This window comes from Thunnus albacares, chromosome 24 (genome assembly GCF_914725855.1).
Source record: "Thunnus albacares chromosome 24, fThuAlb1.1, whole genome shotgun sequence".
Lineage (NCBI taxonomy): Eukaryota > Metazoa > Chordata > Actinopteri > Scombriformes > Scombridae > Thunnus > Thunnus albacares.
The window spans coordinates 10,434,596-10,453,427 of record NC_058129.1 but is presented as its reverse complement, the minus strand read 5'-3'; the positions used below and the strand labels follow the sequence as shown (position 1 = coordinate 10,453,427).

Sequence of the window (18,832 nt, the reverse complement as noted above, 5' to 3'; positions counted from 1 at the left end):
GAAGATTTGAAAATTTGAAAGATTGTGAACCTGTCATTTAACACACTGCATCTTATACCATTTAACTGTGGAATTATAACACAATTTATTATTTAATAAGGTGGGCACAACATACAAGCTGTATCATTTTTATTTATTTGCTAAGTCTCTAAACTCATGATCTCAAACTCAAGTTAATTAACAGAATAGTGCACATTTGATGCAAGACATGTTTAAGTGTGTGTGTGTGTGTGTGTGTGTGTGTGTGTGTGTGTGTGTGTGTGTGTGTGTTAGAGATCAAAATTTGAACTGGCCAATGAAAACTTTGGAGCTTAGAGTCAATTACAAAACATTTCCTTTTATAGATGCAACGTTTGGGTGCACAGAGTGGTTCTAAAGTCTATTTCTTCTTACTTATACAGTTTTCTGGGGAGTGATATTTGAGCAAAATCATAACACTATAAGCCTTGGTCAGTTGGATTGGTACATTAAACACTGTTAACATTGCACTCAATAGAAGGCCAGAAACATTTAACTGACAACCAGTTTCTGTTCTTTCTTGCTGTTTGTTGGGACTTTAAACTCTACCAAATATTTTTGTAACATCTATAATATCATTCTAATATATCGTTTTACACCAATTCATTGTTGCCTCATCATTCTTTTTAAGTAAAATTTTTATAACTTTTAGTATTGTCGCTTGCACTGTTTTTATTGTTTCTTTTCTTTTTAGATTATTATTTTGTACATTATGAATTATGGTAAAGATGAAATTACACTGAATGTAAATAATGAATGTGTATTATTCCTATAAAGATTTTTATGTAAAACTAGTAAGAGCAGTTGTTGTTTTTTGTTTGTACATTAAATATTTCTGAACATGAATACTTTCTCATAATGTCAGGTGTCTAATTGCAGTTACATTTTTCATCAAGCAGTGTCTTTGTCTCTTCCTCTTAACTTGGTGTTAGATGTGTTTATGTGTCACAACTACTGTCTCAGTCCTGCTCATTTAGTCCTTTCTGCCTCTGTCTCAGCCTCCAGCCTCCTTCTTACTTCTCCAGACCTCTTGCATCAACATTGAACCTTTCATTCTCTGCCATTCATCACCTGACCACCAGGTGGCCTCACACTTCTCCACTGGTCTGCTCACCTGTTCTCACCTGTTTGCCTGATAACTTGAACTTTGAACTGTTAAAGTGCCTTTACCTGATGTAATGTTGTTGTTTCTCCTGACTGGCTTCTGTTAAGCAGATTGTTTCTTTGCATCATGGGTAAGAGAGAGATGTTACAGTAGTCTGTACTTTTAGTCATTTTTTCTGCTGATATTGAAAGCAGTGTGGAGAATTCCTATGTATTTTTAACTCTAACCCAAAATTGAAGTTGTGGGTTCAACCATCAATCAGCTGTGTAAATCTTTTAGCTCACTGTTTTTGACAGCAGCACTGAACTGAACAAATTTAGTGATATCTGTCTGAAAATCACAGGACTTAGCTGTTATGATGAAATGACTCAAGATTATGACTTTGACAGGTGTGTGAGCTTCCTTTGCTACTAAACACAGGGGGAACAGTATCTGACAGTAACATTCTTGGTCATCAGGATGCGTTCCCCCTGCGATGATGGACAAATTTAGTGATATCAGTCTGAAAATCACGGGACTTAGCTGTTATGAAGAAAGAAGTCAAGATTATGAATTTGAGAGGTGTGTGAGTTTCCTTTGTTACTAAACAAAGGGGAAACAGCATCTGATAGTAACATTCTTGATTGTCAGGATGAGTTCCCACTGCTATGATGGACAAATTAATGGATATCCGTCTGCAAATTACAGGACTCAAGTGCTGTCAGGAAGAAAATCAGAGGACTTAGTTGTTATGAGGAAACATGTCAGCAGTATGAACTTGACAGGTGTGTAAGCTTCCATTCCCACTAAACACAGGGGGAACAGTATCTGATAGTAACATTCTTGGTCGTCAGGATGTGTTCCCCCTGCTATGATGGACAAATTTAGTGATATCAGTCTGAAAATCACAAAACTTAGTTGTTATGAGGAAATGACTCAAGATTATGAATTTGAAAGGTGTGTGAGCTTCCTTTGTTACTAAACAAAGGGGGAACAGTATCTGACAGTAACATTCTTGGTCATCAGGATGCGTTCCCCCTGCTATCATGGACAAATTAATGGATATCAGTCTGCAAATCACAGGACTCAAATGCTGTGAGGAAACAAGTCATCAATATGAATTTGACGGGTGTGTGAGCTTCCTTTGTTACTAAACACAGGGGGAACAGTATCTGACAGTAACATTCATGGTTGTCAGGATGAGTTCCCCCTGCTATGATGGACAAATTTATTGATATCAATCTGAAAATCACAGGACTTAGCTGTTATGAGGACAGAAGTCAAGATTATGAATTTGAGAGGTGTGTGAGCTTCCTTTGCTACTAAACAAAGGGGAAACAGTATCTGATAGTAACATTCTTGGTCATCAGGATGCGTTCCCGCTGCTATCATGGACAAATTTAAGGATGTAAGTCTGAAATTCACATGACGTAGCTCTTATGGGGAATTAAGTCAGCAGTATGAATTTGAGAGGTGTGTGAGCTTCCTTTCCTACTAAACCCAGGGGGAACAGTATCTGACAGTAACATTCATGGTTGTCAGGATGCGTTCCCCCTGATATGATGGACACATTTAGTGATATCCGTCTGAAAATCACAAGACTTAGCTGGTCTGAGAAAAGAAGTCAAGATTATGAATTTGAGAGGTGTGTGAGCTTCCTTTGTTACTAAACAAAGGGGGAACAGTATCTGACAGTAACATTCTTGGTCATCAGGATGCGTTCCCCCTGCTATCATGGACAAATTAATGGATATCAGTCTGCAAATCACAGGACTCAAATGCTGTGAGGAAACAAGTCATCAATATGAATTTGACGGGTGTGTGAGCTTCCTTTGTTACTAAACGCAGGAGGAACAGTATCTGACAGTAACATTCATGGTTGTCAGGATGAGTTCCCCCTGCTATGATGGACAAATTTATTGATATCAATCTGAAAATCACAAGACTTAGCTGTTATGAGGACAGAAGTCAAGATTATGAATTTGAGAGGTGTGTGAGCTTCCTTTGTTACTAAACACAGGGGGAACAGTATCTGACAGTAACATTCTTGGTTGTCAGGATGCGTTCCCCCTGCTATCATGGACAAATTAATGGATATCAGTCTGAAAATCACAAAACTTAGTTGTTATGAGGAAATGACTCAAGATTATGAATTTGAGAGGTGTGTGAGCTTCCTTTGTTACTAAACAAAGGGGGAACAGTATCTGACAGTAACATTCTTGGTCATCAGGATGCGTTCCCCCTGCTATGATGGACAAATTTAGTGATATCAGTCTGAAAATCACAAGACTTAGCTGTTATGAGGAAAGAAGTCAAGATTATCAATTTCAGAGGCGTGTGAGCTTCCTTTACTACTAGACACAGGGGGAACAGTATCTGACAGTAACATTCTTGGATGTCACAATGCGTTCCCCCTGCTAACTCTGCCAGGGTCACGAAAATATGAGGATGAAAATGGATTTCAACTTGTGTTTTACAAGAACAGAGTTTCTTAATCATACTTTCTTTGGCATTTCTTTGGAACCTTGACTGGCTGAGTGGTTGTAGAAAAGGTCTGGTGTTACAAAGGTTCTTGGTTCAATCCTCCAATTCAGCCAGATGAACCCTCCCAAGGCCAAAGACAAGTGTGACCACACACAAGCTGCACTGCCTCCAGGTACTAATTCCTTATTTTCATGAAATGTTAAGTGTAACATGAGGGGTGCAAGAACAAAATGTGCATGAGATAAACCCCTATGTGGTTAACCAGAAGTATAGCTCAATAGGGTGAGTGACAGGTAATAAGTACCTAAACATGTGGTTGTTGGTTCAATCCCCACTCAGGGATAAAGATCTTCTTGGTTGCTCTGCCTGTAATGTTGCTTTACAAAGTATTGATATTGGCTCCAACCAAATACAGAGTACATATATCTAAGTATAAGAGTGCATATAAAGTATAAGAGTACATATATAAGTATCACAGCAGTCTACAACAGTATGGAGACACTGAGTGTCATTTGAGAATTTTGCATTTTATCCCGATAGGCAGGCGGTGGCTTTGTGTATTAATAATGACAGAACATAATAAGCAACAAACATGCGATGGCAAGAGACTTCCAACATTTTTAAAAACTTGTTCGCACCTTCATGCATCAGTAAAACTTTAGCTGAGTAGGACTTTTTGCTGCATAACCCCCTGCTTCCATATCTGCGGAACATCGGGGGAGGACAAGGCCCCCCCCCTTACCCACCCATGTGGGACACAGTTTTTTTGCTCCAGTTACTGATGGAGGAGAGGGATCGAACCAGCCACCTCACGTCCGCAGACGTATCTGAGATCTGTGTTGACGAAGCCGTCACTCCACCAGGTCCCCTTCACACTCACAGATCTTCTCTAAGCGCTTTTAAACTTCTCCTCTGAGTCATCACTTTCTAAATTCACTGACAGAGTCGGGATCGAACCCACAACCTTAAAAATTCAATGTAGCTGTTCAACACAGTGAGCTACAAGATCAGATCATATTAAACTGTCCTCATGTCAGGTTTTCAGTCTTCTGCAGTAAGGCTGAGTTTAAGAAGAAAACATCTGTGACAGAGTGAGGATTGAACCCAACACCTCAAAGTTTCAATGTTGTGAACCAGTGAACAGTGAACCACAAGGAACCAAAAGGTTTTCACCAGAGCTTTTCTGCCTTCAGCAGTGTGTCTGACATAAAACATTGAAAGGCAGTGTCAGGATTGAACCTATGACCATAAAGCTTCTGACAGGCTGTCTAACACAGGGAGCCACAGGGGCAGATGGTGTCCACCAATCTTCACCAGAGATTTTCAATCTTCAGCAGTTTAGCTGATCTGAAAAAGCTTAATGACAGACTGAGTATTGAACCCACAACTTCAAGAACTTCAACCAGCTGCCCAAGAGACTGAGCTACTGAAAGAATATGTTGCCAGAGCATTTTTGTCTTTAATCAAGGTACCGGCCAAAACTTGAACCAACAACCATAAATATTAGCCACTTTTACCAAAGATTTTTAATCTTCAATTGAGAAGCTAACATTCAAAACTTGTCTGTCACTGTGCAACACAGTGAGCTACAGATTCACACTGACACAATGTTTTCAACTCTTCAATCCACAACTTCAACAAGTTTAAACAGCTGTCAAACAGACTGAGCTACTGGACGAGGACAATCATTACTCAAGATATTGGCTTTTATGAATCTCCATGTAGCTCTGGCTTGAACTTAAAAACCTTTGAGTGGCAATTTAATACAATGAGTTTCAAGGGTCTAAATCATTGCTCAAGTCAGGATTGAACCCACAACTTTAAAACTACAGTGTTGCAGTCAAACACAGTGAGCTAAAGATCTGGACTGATGATTGGCTCTTGGTTGAACCCACAACATCAACAAAGTCAGAAAGTCACCACAAGGGTGGGTAACACCCCACTCCACGTAAAACCGCTTCAGTGCAGACACCTGTTTGAACCACCAGGACCAGTTTGTCCATAACACCAGGCAGCCAAGCTTGAGGTGGCTTGTTTCAGTGAGGCCACAAATATTTATTTCCATTTTCATCTATTTATTTAATGACAGACTAAAAGCAGTGTTAATGTTGGATTAGGGGGCATTCTCTACAAGTGTATAAAAGGAAAACAGGAGATTAAGAAACTCTGTTCTTTTAAAGCAGTTGAAATCCATTGTCATCCTCATATTTTCGTGACCCTGGTAGAGTTAACAATATATTCCTTGGAACAGGGTCATTTTGACACTGTAAGACTGTCAGTGTGATGCTAAATCACTTAAAATTTGATAAAACATATTTATATCTAAAACGCTTCTTGTTCCTGCAGCGTTTCATAACGTTTCATGAAAAAATGTTATTGTAATTTGGGACAGTATCTCTTGTGCACAATGACACCTGGGGGCTGTCTGGTGGTGTTGGGGAGGGGAGGGTGGTGCACTTTCTTGTTGGGAGGGTTTATCTGGCTGGGTTGAGGACACATGCTACTCAAAGGTTTTAAGGTTGAAGCCAGAGCTATTTGGATCTTCAATCTTCATGAGTGTGTCTGACTTTAAAAAACCCACTGAAAGTATTGGGATTGAACCCATAACCTTTAAACTTCAAAGAAGCTGTCTAACACAGTGAGCTTCACAACTAGATGGTGTAGAAGAGTTTTCATTGGAGTTGTTCAACCTTCAGAAGTGTGACTGATTGAGGACTGAACCCACAACTTTATAGACTTAAAACAACTGCCAAACAGACTGAGCTACTACACCAGAAAAGTGAGATCTCAAGATATTTTGACATCTTAATTACAGCTGCTAACTTTAAAAACCCATTGCTTAAGTCGGAATTGAACCCACAACTTTAAGACTACAGTGTTGCAATCAAACACAGTGAGCTAAAGATCTGGACTGATGATTGGCTCTTGGTTGAACCCACAACATCAACAAAGTCAGAAAGTCACCACAAGGGTGGGTAACACCCCACTCCACGTAAAACCGCTTCAGTGCAGACACCTGTTTGAACCACCAGGACCAGTTTGTCCATAACACCAGGCAGCCAGTCTGTGAGGTGGCTTGTTTCAGTGAGGCCACACCCCTGTCTCCTGCATGTTTAAGGACTCTACAGGTGCAACTGTTTGTGCTCCCTACTAAAACATTTAACTGATTTAGCATCACAGTGTCAAAATCACCCTGTTCCAAGGGTGATGTTGTTAATTCTGCCATGTGGTGAAAGTTACATTAATGTACATTTTCCATGGGTGGGTGGATGGATTAACTGGCTTAGTGGCTAGAGAAAAGGGCTGGTGTCCACAAGGCAATGGTGTCTTCAACCCAGCCAGATAAAGCCTCCCAACAAGAAAGTGCACCACCCATCCCTCCCAAACACCACCAGACCACCCCCAGGTGTCAACGTGCACAAGAGATACTGTCCCAAGTTACAATAACAACAATTGTTTATGAAACATTAAGTGTAACATAAAGGCTGCAGAAACAAGATGTGTTTGAGATATAAATGTGTTTTATCAAATTTTAAGTGATTTAGCATCACACTGACAGTCTTACAGTGTCAAAATGACCCTGTTCCAAGGATTATATTGTTAACTCTGCCAGGGTCACAAAAATATGAGGATGAAAATGGATTTCAACTTGTGTTTTACAAGAACAGAGTTTCTTAATCATACTTTCTTTGGCATTTCTTTGGAATCTTGACTGGCTGAGTGGTTGTAGAAAAGGTCTGGTGTTACAAAGGTTCTTGGTTCAATCCCCCAATTCAGCCAGATGAACCCTCACAAGGCCAAAGACAAGTGTGACCACACACAAGCTGCACTGCCTCCAGGTACTAATTCCTTATTTTCATGAAATGTTAAGTGTAACATGAGGGGTGCAAGAACAAAATGTGCATGAGATAAACCCCTATGTGGTTAACCAGAAGTATAGCTCAATAGGGTGAGTGACAGGTAATAAGTACCTAAACATGTGGTTGTTGGTTCAATCCCCACTCAGGGATAAAGATCTTCTTGGTTGCTCTGCCTGTAATGTTGCTTTACAAAGTATTGATATTGGCTCCAACCAAATACAGAGTACATATATCTAAGTATAAGAGTGCATATAAAGTATAAGAGTACATATATAAGTATCACAGCAGTCTACAACAGTATGGAGACACTGAGTGTCATTTGAGAATTTTGCATTTTATCCCGATAGGCAGGCGGTGGCTTTGTGTATTAATAATGACAGAACATAATAAGCAACAAACATGCGATGGCAAGAGACTTCCAACATTTTTAAAAACTTGTTCGCACCTTCATGCATCAGTAAAACTTTAGCTGAGTAGGACTTTTTGCTGCATAACCCCCTGCTTCCATATCTGCGGAACATCGGGGGAGGACAAGGCCCCCCCCCTTACCCACCCATGTGGGACACAGTTTTTTTGCTCCAGTTACTGATGGAGGAGAGGGATCGAACCAGCCACCTCACGTCCGCAGACGTATCTGAGATCTGTGTTGACGAAGCCGTCACTCCACCAGGTCCCCTTCACACTCACAGATCTTCTCTAAGCGCTTTTAAACTTCTCCTCTGAGTCATCACTTTCTAAATTCACTGACAGAGTCGGGATCGAACCCACAACCTTAAAAAATCAATGTAGCTGTTCAACACAGTGAGCTACAAGATCAGATCATATTAAACTGGCTTCATGTCAGGTTTTCAGTCTTCTGCAGTAAGGCTGAGTTTAAGAAGAAAACATCTGTGACAGAGTGAGGATTGAACCCAACACCTCAAAGTTTCAATGTTGTGAACCAGTGAACAGTGAACCACAAGGTCAGATGGTCAAAAAAGGTTTTCACCAGAGCTTTTCTGCCTTCAGCAGTGTGTCTGACATAAAACATTGGAAGGCAGAGTCAGGATTGAACCTATGACCATAAAGCTTCTGACAGGCTGTCTAACACAGGGAGCCACAGGGGCAGATGGTGTCCACCAATCTTCACCAGAGATTTTCAATCTTCAGCAGTTTAGCTGATCTGAAAAAGCTTAAAGACAGAATTGAACCCACAACTTCAAGAACTTCAACCAGCTGCCCAAGAGACTGAGCTACTGAAAGAATATGTTGCCAGAGCATTTTTGTCTTTAATCAAGGTACTGGCCAAAACTTGAACCAACAACCATAAATATTAGCCACTTTTACCAAAGATTTTTAATCTTCAATTGAGAAGCTAACATTCAAAACTTGTCTGTCACTGTGCAACACAGTGAGCTACAGATTCACACTGACACAATGTTTTCAACTCTTCAATCCACAACTTCAACAAGTATAAACAGCTGCCAAACAGACTGAGCTACTGGACAAGGACAATCATTACTCAAGATATTGGCTTTTATGAATCTCCATGTAGCTCTGGCTTGAACTTAAAAACCTTTGAGTGGCAATTTAATACAATGAGTTTCAAGGGTCTAAATCATTGCTCAAGTCAGGATTGAACCCACAACTTTAAAACTACAGTGTTGCAGTCAAACACAGTGAGCTAAAGATCTAGACTGATGATTGGCTCTTGGTTGAACCCACAACATCAACAAAGTCAGAAAGTCACCACAAGGGTGGGTAACACCCCACTCCACGTAAAACCGCTTCAGTGCAGACACCTGTTTGAACCACCAGGACCAGTTTGTCCGTAACACCAGGCAGCCAAGCTTGAGGTGGCTTGTTTCAGTGAGGCCACACCCCTGTCTCCTGCACGTTTAAGGACTCTACAGGTGCAACTGTTTGTGCTCTCTACTAAAACATTTAACTGATTTAGCATCACAGTGTCAAAATCAACCTGTTCCAAGGATGGTATCCTTAATTCAAACGACACTCTGAATCCTCTTCCTTTCCTGTGGCATTTTAACCTGTGTGTGTGTACTTAGTATTTGTGTGAAGCAGTCTATAGGGAGCAGTATCAATGCTGTATAAGTCAATGTTAAAGACTGAGAGTTAAGAAGAACATCTTCATTGTGCTGCAGGGATTGAACCAACAACTCTACTGTTGCAAAGAGACAAACATGTGCCGCTCATCCTGCTGAGCTATCTCTCTGGAGGGAACCTGTTATGTGTATGTCAAACACATTTTACAGCCTTTATTTGACACTTAAGTAATGAAAAGAGTTTGTGTTGTAATACTAACGTACTTTGGGGAGTTTCAGTGTTAGTGAAGGTTGTTGAATCTTCAGTTGAGAAGCTAACTCTGAAAATGGGAGTCAGGATTGAACCCACAACCTTAAAACTTGAGACTGACTGTGCAACACAGTGAGCTACAGATTGACACTGACACAATGTTTTCATGTGATGTTTTCAGTCCTCAGTGGTGTGGCTGGATTGAAGCCACAGCTTCAACAAAGTCAAAAAGTGAGCAAACAGTTCAAGCTACTGGAGCGGGTCCCTAAAAAGGTGTTTTAACAGAGCATCTAAATCTTAACACCTGTTATTCACTTTAAAAAAAAAAAAAAAAAAAGCCAATAGTGTGAATTGAACCTACAATCTTAAAGCTTGAGTACAGCAGTCTAACACAATGAGCCACAGAATAAAACTGCTGTTAAGTGGTTCAGCCAAAGGTTTTCAATTTTAATCAAGACAGCTGCTCAAACCAGGATTGAAGTGACAATCTTAAAAGTTTAATGGCACTGTTGAACACAGTGCACCACTGGCTCAGATGGTATAAAGATGATGTCATGAAATGTTTTCAATCTTCAGTGGTGTCTGACTTTTAAGAGGTCTGAGTGATTGAGGATTGAACCCACAACTTCAAAACCTTTAAATACCTTTTAATTACCTTTAAATTTCAACCATCCACCACTACAAAATGATATGTTTTCACTATGCAGGCAGAATTAACAATACAGTCCTTGAAATGGGATATTTTGACCCTGTTAAGCTGTCAGTGTGATGCTAAATCAATCAATACTTTTCAATTAAAGTCACTTTGGTTCTTGTCTGAGTATGAATGATATTTAGGAACACAAAAAGTTGATATTCAATCTTCAAGGAGTGTTTCTGTACCCTTGATGTTATACTTAACATTTCATTAACAGACATTTTCTTCTCCATTTACACTTAGCCTAGTGTAGTAAAACTATTAGAAAAAAAGAAAGACAGGACACAAATATTTATTTCCATTTTCATCTATTTATTTAATGACAGACTAAAAGCACTGTTAATGTTGGATTAGGGAGCATTCTCTACAAGTGTATAAAAGGAAAAGCATCAACAATTAAAAATCACTTTGAAACATGATCAGTCTTTTATTAGTGCAACTGTGTTCATAAAAGCCCAGCAGCGCCCTCTGCAGTTTGCAAAGAGAAGTGAAAAAGCTTACAGCACCTGGTATTCCCAGGCGGTCTCCCATCCAAGTACTAACCAGGGCCGACCCTGCTTAGCTTCCGAGATCAGACGAGATCGGGCGTGTTCAGGGTGGTATGGCCGTAAGCGATAGAAACACTCACACACACACTATTTATACATGATGTAACGTCATGTATTCTTCTTTTTATGTGTGTGCTGATTGTATGTGTGGCCTGTCGATTGTCTAGATAAAACACATCTTACTAAAAGACTAAATGAGGCTGTAACAGCGCGCTCCTCTCCATGTCTCAGCTGCTTATCTGTACACATTATTATATAACACACAGTCTTTATCATTCTTGTTAATGTTATCAGTGTAATTAGAGGTTCCTGCTCAGAAAATACACTTTTGTCTTGATCTAGGCTACATAAACCCACACAGATGTTCATGATGCCGATGATCGACATCTATAAAAGGTCTGTTTGTGAATCTGTCCTTCGCTTACGGCCATACCACCCTGAACACGCCCGATCTCGTCTGATCTCGGAAGCTAAGCAGGGTCGGGCCTGGTTAGTACTTGGATGGGAGACCGCCTGGGAATACCAGGTGCTGTAAGCTTTTTCACTTCTCTTTGCAAACTGCAGAGGACGCTGCTGCTTCTTTTATGGGAGACAGGACTTAAATAAACGGCTAGATAAAAGGCTTGAAGACCGATGAAAGCAGTCTATGACACTTTTGTTAAGCTTAAAAACAAAGCAGCTCACCACTGGAGGAACAATGTTCACAGGAATTCTGGTAAATGTAAGAACAACAACAACAGTATAGTATGTGCAGCAATGTTTATTTATTACCACAAAATAATTACAAAAGTTAGGCATAAAGCTGGCTCACAATTTACAAGGAATCTTACAAAGTCAGAATAAATACCATGTAATGTAAATAAGCAGTTTTGACAAGCTTTGATCGCACTTTTCCCTCCAACAATAGTGGTGTAAGAAAGTGAAGCGTATTCAAGTTTTCAGTGAGTCTGAATAACAACCTCAGATGAAGTGATGGATGGATCAAAATACAAACAAAGCAGAAATGAGCTGATGTTTGGCAAATGAGAACTTGAGGGCCTCTTTCAATGAGGTCATCTATGCTTAAAAGACAAAACAGCCCTTAATCTCACTCACTCATCCCTCATCAGTAGTACATGTGGTGTAATTTCATTTTATAAAAACCTGGTGACGTCAAACATTCACAAAAAATATATAAAACCGACATGATGAACAGTCCTGATACTGAAACCACAAACTATTTCCTGATGTGCAGGAAAGCCTTCTGTTGCTGACAGTCAGACATCTGGCTCGTATTTGGAGAAATGGCTTGTTGCTCAGGTCATGTTTTCCTGGAGAGGAGAGAAGGACAGCCGGTGAGAGGTCATTGAAAACCAGTTAATTGGACTGGTTAATACATACAGTACATCTGTGGTGACTACATATAATGTAAACGGCTCATTCAGGTGTGAGTATTAGAAAGACATTTGTGGAGAATTGGTATTGTTGACATGTCTTGACTCTAGCTTTTTTAATTGTTGGGATGTGCAATTAAACTAACCTACATTTTATCGCCTCTCCATTCTGTTCAGACTTTTAACTAATAACTACAGATGATTGGAATTGCCTCACAAATCGCTCAATGACTCGTAAATGTTAATAGACAGAAAATTCAACATTATACAGTGTGTTTACAGGTAGTGTAAGAGCCACTTAGGCACATATTGACATTTGGTAAATTGTTTGTTGTAATCACATGCTATACAGTATATGTTCTAACATTATTTGAGTTTTGCGAGTTAATCCATAGTATATGTACAGATCAAGTATATTTTTAAAAGGATTATAGGTGTAAACAATTGCCATTTTTGTGTTCTTGTGTGTTAGAATGCAAGAACATATATTTTTGTTGCTTGCACCAGTAGTGTTATTGCAAACGTGCTGCTAAGATGTAGAGGAATCTGCAAATAAGTTTGTATCGAAACAAATTTTTGACTGTGTGCAACGTGTAACATGGGTAGCAACATTTTTGACTAATCACTATTGTGCACATCACGACAACACACCATGGCAGATTTGCTCGTAATAACAAATTGTTTGACAACAATGAAGACAGAAAATTAATACACCAAAGTGTAATGAATCACTGCTGCCTTTAATTTTTTTAATCATTTCATCAGTTCTGACACTATTATTAAACAAATGTTTTGTTCCAGCTTTTTAGATGTGACCATTTTCTGGTTTCTCTTAGGTTTTTATTTTGGTAAACATCTTTCAGTTGTGGATTTGTTGTGGACAAAACAAGATATTTAATGTCACCTTGGGCTTTGGGAAACAGAGATCAATATTTTTAACCATTTTATAAACCAAACAACTAATCGATTAATCGAGAAAATAATGGTTAGTTGCAACCCTAAAATGTTTCATGACTAGGTGCAGTACCTGTGTACAGCAGCTCCTCTCCTCTGCTCAGTCTTCCTTCTTATTATCAATGAGCTCCTGCGTCTGCTGGGCCAGCCTCCTCCTCTCAGCCTGCTGCTTCTTCAGGGCCTCCTCTGCTTTCTTACTCTGGTAGATCTTCACCCCGGCGAACGCCAAACACAGCAGCAGTGTCTTCAGGCCCAGGATGTACAAGAGGACAGGGACATTGTCCAAAGCCTGAGAACAGACAAAGACCAAGAGCCGCAAAGTTCAGAAACTTCTCCAGCGACTGCAGGACATAGCTTTTTGTCCTGGTCAACTTTTTGTTACTTGTCAGTAGCAGATGAAAGAAAGCAAGAGAAAGCTCTGGAACAGTCTGGCATCCTGGTGAAGATGTGTCTTACCCCCTCCCCTAATTCCCCCCAGGAGGTCTCAGCTGTCTGGATGGGAGGTGGGAGTTAATTTTGTCACAGAGTAAGGAGGAGGGGATGATGTGTGTGTGAAAGAGAGAAGCAGCTGCACACCATGTGCTTTCTAGGGCTTTAGCTGTATGGCAGTCATGCACACACAGTTTCACCTGTCCAAATTTCAGTCAAAAATCTGATAATTTTAACATTCCTATACAAAACAAAAACTCCACACAATAGATTTCAAGACATGTTTTTCCCACCACAGAGCACTCTTTAATTCGGCATACATGCAATCTATCAGGTGGCATTTATTTCAATAAATGTGTAGCTGTTAAAACAGCTTTAGGTGTCATTCTCATCTAGTTTCCAGGTTTAACGTTAGTTTTAATGCATTTCAAAGCCGAAGTGTCGCACCTGTTTTATTTAGCCACTAAATGAATGTATGGCAACGCCTGACAATACAAGACAGCTCACAACATGCAAAGACAGCGTGACAGGAAGTAGTTTTACTGTAACACTGCTGTTTTACTCTGGAGATAAATATGAAGTTTGTCGCAGTTGTGACAGATAACGGATAACTGCTACAGTAACGTTAGCATGACGCTAGTGACAGTTGAGTGAGACAACCTAACCTTTTATGAAGAAAAGAAAAACGAAAACTGAACAACACGTATACTGTAATAACAAAAAATAAACTTGATGTTTATGAAAGAGTATATTGCATTTTGTTTACCTTCCAGTTGATCATTTTTGCGTCTTTACTGCTTAAGTTTCGTCACTGTGGCAGCGACACAGCTTTTAAGTACTGCTTTGGAGAAGGCGGGACTTGAAGTGACAGGCCAATCGAAATACAGCCTCTGTCGAACGTCATCTGTTACGTAACCACGTCTCAACGTCTCTTTATACGGCTGTGGTCTCAATATGAATTCACTACTCAAATTAATTACTGGTTTCAATAAACAATAATCATAATTTATGAAGAGATTAAGATAATAATAATAATAATAATAATAATAATAATAATAATAATAATAATAATAATAATAATAATAATAATAATGTTGTTATTATTATTATTATTATTATGATAAGTGATGATAAATAAAGTCTCTTCTTTGCAATAATATTCAATATTGCAAGAAAGATCATCTCTATTCAGGGTCAATTTTGGCTCCTACATTTCCGGCCCCTAATTGTAAGACAATAAAGCTGACAGTTACTCCAGATATATACACAAAAGAGCCAAAAACGTATAATGCATAGTTTGTTTAAAAGTTAATAATTCGTTTTTGGAGAGTTTATTATATTGTTCTTTTGTAACACTTTTTCGTCCAATCAACCTTTAATGAACCTTAACAAAAGCTCAGAACGGTGGGTAATAAACCCTTTAAAAAATTTGTTTGGTTGGTTTAATTGTGAGAAAGTCCAACATGTAAAATAATGTTTCTCACATTTAAGTGAATGAAACCTAAACCTTTTCTATTCTTAAAGTGTAGAGGACTAAGAAAAGGGTGTGAAGCTGACTCAGACACTGGGGTATTCGTAGGTGGTGGGGATGACAGCCAGAACAGTAGGGATTGAAGAAGTGGTTTTAACTATGATGAGATTGTTTCTGTGTGGACTGTGAGTACATTTTGGTTTTGCACACTGCCTTTCAGTAATCGTAACAGGAATAAATTAATTTGTGAGGGTAACAAAACCAGCTCCAGCAGGACCCGCATTGTCTAGAACAGGACTATGAAATACACCGCCAGGATGCTGAGCAGGGTCTTGCTGGGGAGACCATCAGTTAAAACTAAAAGCAACAAAGATATTTGCAAATCAGTTTTCCTGTTCCTTTCCTGCTAAAATGCAGCCCATCATATTTGAGTAAGTCCCACTCAGTCCAGAATGAATCAAAGTGACTAATAAAACCAAGTCCAGTTGCAGCAGAGACGTTTTGCATCCACAGGTGCAGACTAAAAAGACAGCTACAACGTTCAAAGCTTTTCGTCATAGTGGGAGTGGGACCAGACAGGACACACCTCCTCCCCAGGCTTTCAACTATGGAGGCTAGAGACTCAAGTTCATAATGAAGCTCAATAAAATCAATTGTCTTGCCTCCAGAGAGACAGGATGCAATAGCACCAGGAAACTTTACGAATTTGATGATAGAGTCTCCAACAACTAAAATCTCACGCCGCTCAGTTTCAGGGTTGCCTTTGTAAACTGAAAGCTTTGATCCGATATTATGACCGATCAATAACAAGCTAGCTGAGTGCAGGTGAGCTGAGTTGTCGATTACCTGATTTGATGCTTGATTTGATCCTGGTACCTTTTTCAGCTTTGCAGCAGTTTCTCCAAGTGAATTCATCAGTAGTGTCCTCTTTTCAGATGTATATATTACCTGTATGAAACATAAAAAAACCCAAAGATTATTGTGCATGTAAGTATACGCTTGTCCACCATACTGACTTTTATTTTATTAGCTTTTATACTACTGCTGCTACAGCTGCTACTGTATGTGGTCTTAAACAAGAACATCTTCCACATTTAATGACTTTGGCATCAAGGTGCAAGATGAAGAGTTTACAAAGCTGAACATAAACTCAAAAAAAACAACCACTTGATCTTTTACTGTATGGTATATTGTATGGAACATGTCAATATGTGCTCCCAGTTGCTGAAAAAGCAATACTTACAACCAGGAACCAGTGATGGTGTTCATTTACGACAGCAACAGCATTTTTTGTAATGTGTGGGGTCCCACTGAAATATATAATATAAAAGCAGTAATGACTTTAAAGTGTAAGTATGGTGTTTAGAAGACACTGGCTGCTGTAGCCCATAGCCATTTAACAATTAATTATTAAAATTAAAAATGTTATGTGGTCGTTAAAGGGTTTGACCTCAAGAACGTTTGTTCGCTATGATTGGATCAGAAGAATCAGAGTAGAGTAGGGCGGGTCATAATACATCCATGGTCATCCTGGGAAAAAAATATCCTATGGCGTATGACGGCCATACGCCAGCCATTTTTGTAACTTATCCAGCTCTTGTATACATCCATGCATGTGGTCTTCAATTAGCAAGGGAAAATTTAAAAATGGAAATTACACCAAACCAAAAAAAGAGCCATTTTTCCCACTTTGTTCCACTTGATTTTCAGTGTTCACGGACATAAGAAAAAATCGGTAAATGGGCCCATGCATTGTCTTGTTATTGGTTTCAAAAACTGATTATACTTTTGTACCCAGACCTCCTTCATGCTGATGAATGTAAAAAACTTTGCAATCCTGAGAGTGAAACAACAGGCACATTCAGGCAAACGAGGTAAGGCACATTATGTCTGACAGATTAGCAATTAAATCACAAAACAACTGCAAGCAGAGAGAGAGATAGTGAGTAGGGGTGTATTTGACCCACATACCGTGCTTTCTAAGTCGTTCAGTGCGTCTGTTTTTCACAAAAACTCCAGAAATGCACACTAGATGCTGACGCCAGAGGTTAAATTACATGCACACAGCTGATATCATTAACACTACAGAACTTGGTCCCGGTTGTTTTATACACGCTGAAGTTGGCTTCCGATTCGTAGCTCAGCTTCTTATTGGACTTTTCCGGTCCACCTTAAATAAAAGTGGCATAGTGCCTGTAGAGGGCGTTGTTGAGTAATATTTAAGGTAATTCATGAATTGAAAAACGTATCAAATAGGGGGGAAGATGAAATGAGAATGAATCATAGAATGAAATGGTCTTTAATTGATTTACAATCCTAAATTTCATCATGTTAACTGTAGCATTTTTTCTTATTGGCCTCACTCATGGTAAGCTGATCGTCAGTCTTATTGCTATTTCTGCTTATTTGCTGTGGTCCTACTTGCTCAGTATTAAAAAGTCTCAGGAAACCAATACCCCAATATGACAGGGGACATCACAGTGTATCATAATCCTGACTTTTATTCATTTTTACTAGAGCATTTTTCCCTTATTGACCTCAAAAAAAAAAACTTAAATCTTTTAGTGAAAATGCAAAAAAGAGAGATCTCGCTGCTTTTTTCCACGTCTAGACCACATTGGACTAGGTCAAGATCAAAAACTACTATGAGTGGTCAAATCTGGACTAGATTATCCCAGAGAGGCTAAAGATTATCTAAAACACAGTTTCAGATCTGTGAAAGCATTATTCTATTTGTGAAAGCTGAAAAGGGGTGATTTCACTGCTTTTTTCACATCTAGACCACATCGGACCAGGTTTCGATCAAAAACCACTGTTCATAGACCTGTAAAATTTCGACTAGATTATCACAGAGAGGCTAAAGACTCTTTAAAACAGTTTCATATTTGTGAAACCTTTATTCTATTTGTGAAAACTGAAAAAAGGGAGATTTCACTGATATTTCTCCATCCAGACCACATTGTTCCTAGACCAATAAGAAAAAAATGCTACAGTTAAAATGGTCAAAATTTAGGATTGTAAATCAATTAAAGACCATTTCATTATATGATTCATTCTCATTTCATTTTCCCCCTATTTTCAACTCATGAATTACCTTGAAAAATGACTCAACAACGCCATCTGCAGGCGTTATGCCACTTTTAAGGTGGTTTCCAGTCAGAAGCTACGAATCGGAACCCAACTTCAGTGTCATTTGATGTGTTTTCGCCTACGCATTTTTTATGAAATTACTGGTATGTTTACACAGCTTGCTGACAATGATTAATAATCGTGCAAATCCGTCTCAGACCTCTTATTCTATTTGTTCTCGTTATATGGAATAAATACCTATCTGGCGCCTCTCACACATGCGTAGTCACGGTGGCCGAGAGGTTAAGGCGTTGGACTCGAAATCCAATGGGGTTTCCCCGCACAGGTTCGAATCCTGTTCGTGACGATGTTTCATTTATGCCATCTTTTTGAATTTTTTTTCATCCAAAGTCATTTATATTTTTTTAACATTCACAATTTATTAGCTTTTATTGCAATCCATGTGCTCCCCCATCGTGTATATCACATTTAAATTTACAAGCAAGCTCTAACAACCCCAAAGACAAATACTGTAACACTTTATTTTAGTGAG

General features: G+C 39.1%; 1 protein-coding gene and 3 non-coding genes across 5 annotated transcripts; 2 read left to right on the top strand and 2 right to left on the bottom strand.

Annotated features, from left to right (window-relative positions):
* Positions 1 to 10,929: 10,929 nt before the first annotated feature.
* On the bottom strand, positions 10,930 to 11,048 carry LOC122978510. The gene has a single exon (XR_006402667.1). It is a non-coding gene; the product is annotated as a 5S ribosomal RNA (ribosomal RNA).
* A 354-nt stretch (positions 11,049 to 11,402) lies between these two features.
* LOC122976856 lies at positions 11,403 to 11,521 on the top strand. Its single transcript, XR_006401113.1, has one exon. It is a non-coding gene; the product is annotated as a 5S ribosomal RNA (ribosomal RNA).
* Positions 11,522 to 11,725: 204 nt separating this feature from the next.
* On the bottom strand, positions 11,726 to 17,235 carry LOC122976386 (small integral membrane protein 11A-like). Of its 2 annotated transcripts, XM_044344843.1 has the most exons (4): positions 17,182 to 17,235; positions 16,454 to 16,520; positions 16,057 to 16,158; positions 13,383 to 13,599 (listed from the first exon to the last, which is right to left on the bottom strand). In XM_044344843.1, exons 3-4 carry the CDS (start codon positions 16,123 to 16,125, stop codon positions 13,411 to 13,413), a joined length of 258 nt encoding a protein of 85 aa, XP_044200778.1. In that variant the 5' UTR covers positions 16,126 to 16,158; positions 16,454 to 16,520; positions 17,182 to 17,235; the 3' UTR covers positions 13,383 to 13,410. The 2 variants fall into 2 exon arrangements, with proteins under 2 accessions (XP_044200779.1, XP_044200778.1); XM_044344844.1 differs by lacking the exons at positions 16,057 to 16,158; positions 16,454 to 16,520; positions 17,182 to 17,235 and adding exons at positions 11,726 to 12,293; positions 14,506 to 14,612 and having other exon boundaries at positions 13,384 to 13,599.
* A 1,329-nt stretch (positions 17,236 to 18,564) lies between these two features.
* Positions 18,565 to 18,646, top strand: trnas-cga. Its single transcript has one exon. It is a non-coding gene; the product is annotated as a tRNA-Ser (tRNA).
* Positions 18,647 to 18,832: the final 186 nt, after the last annotated feature.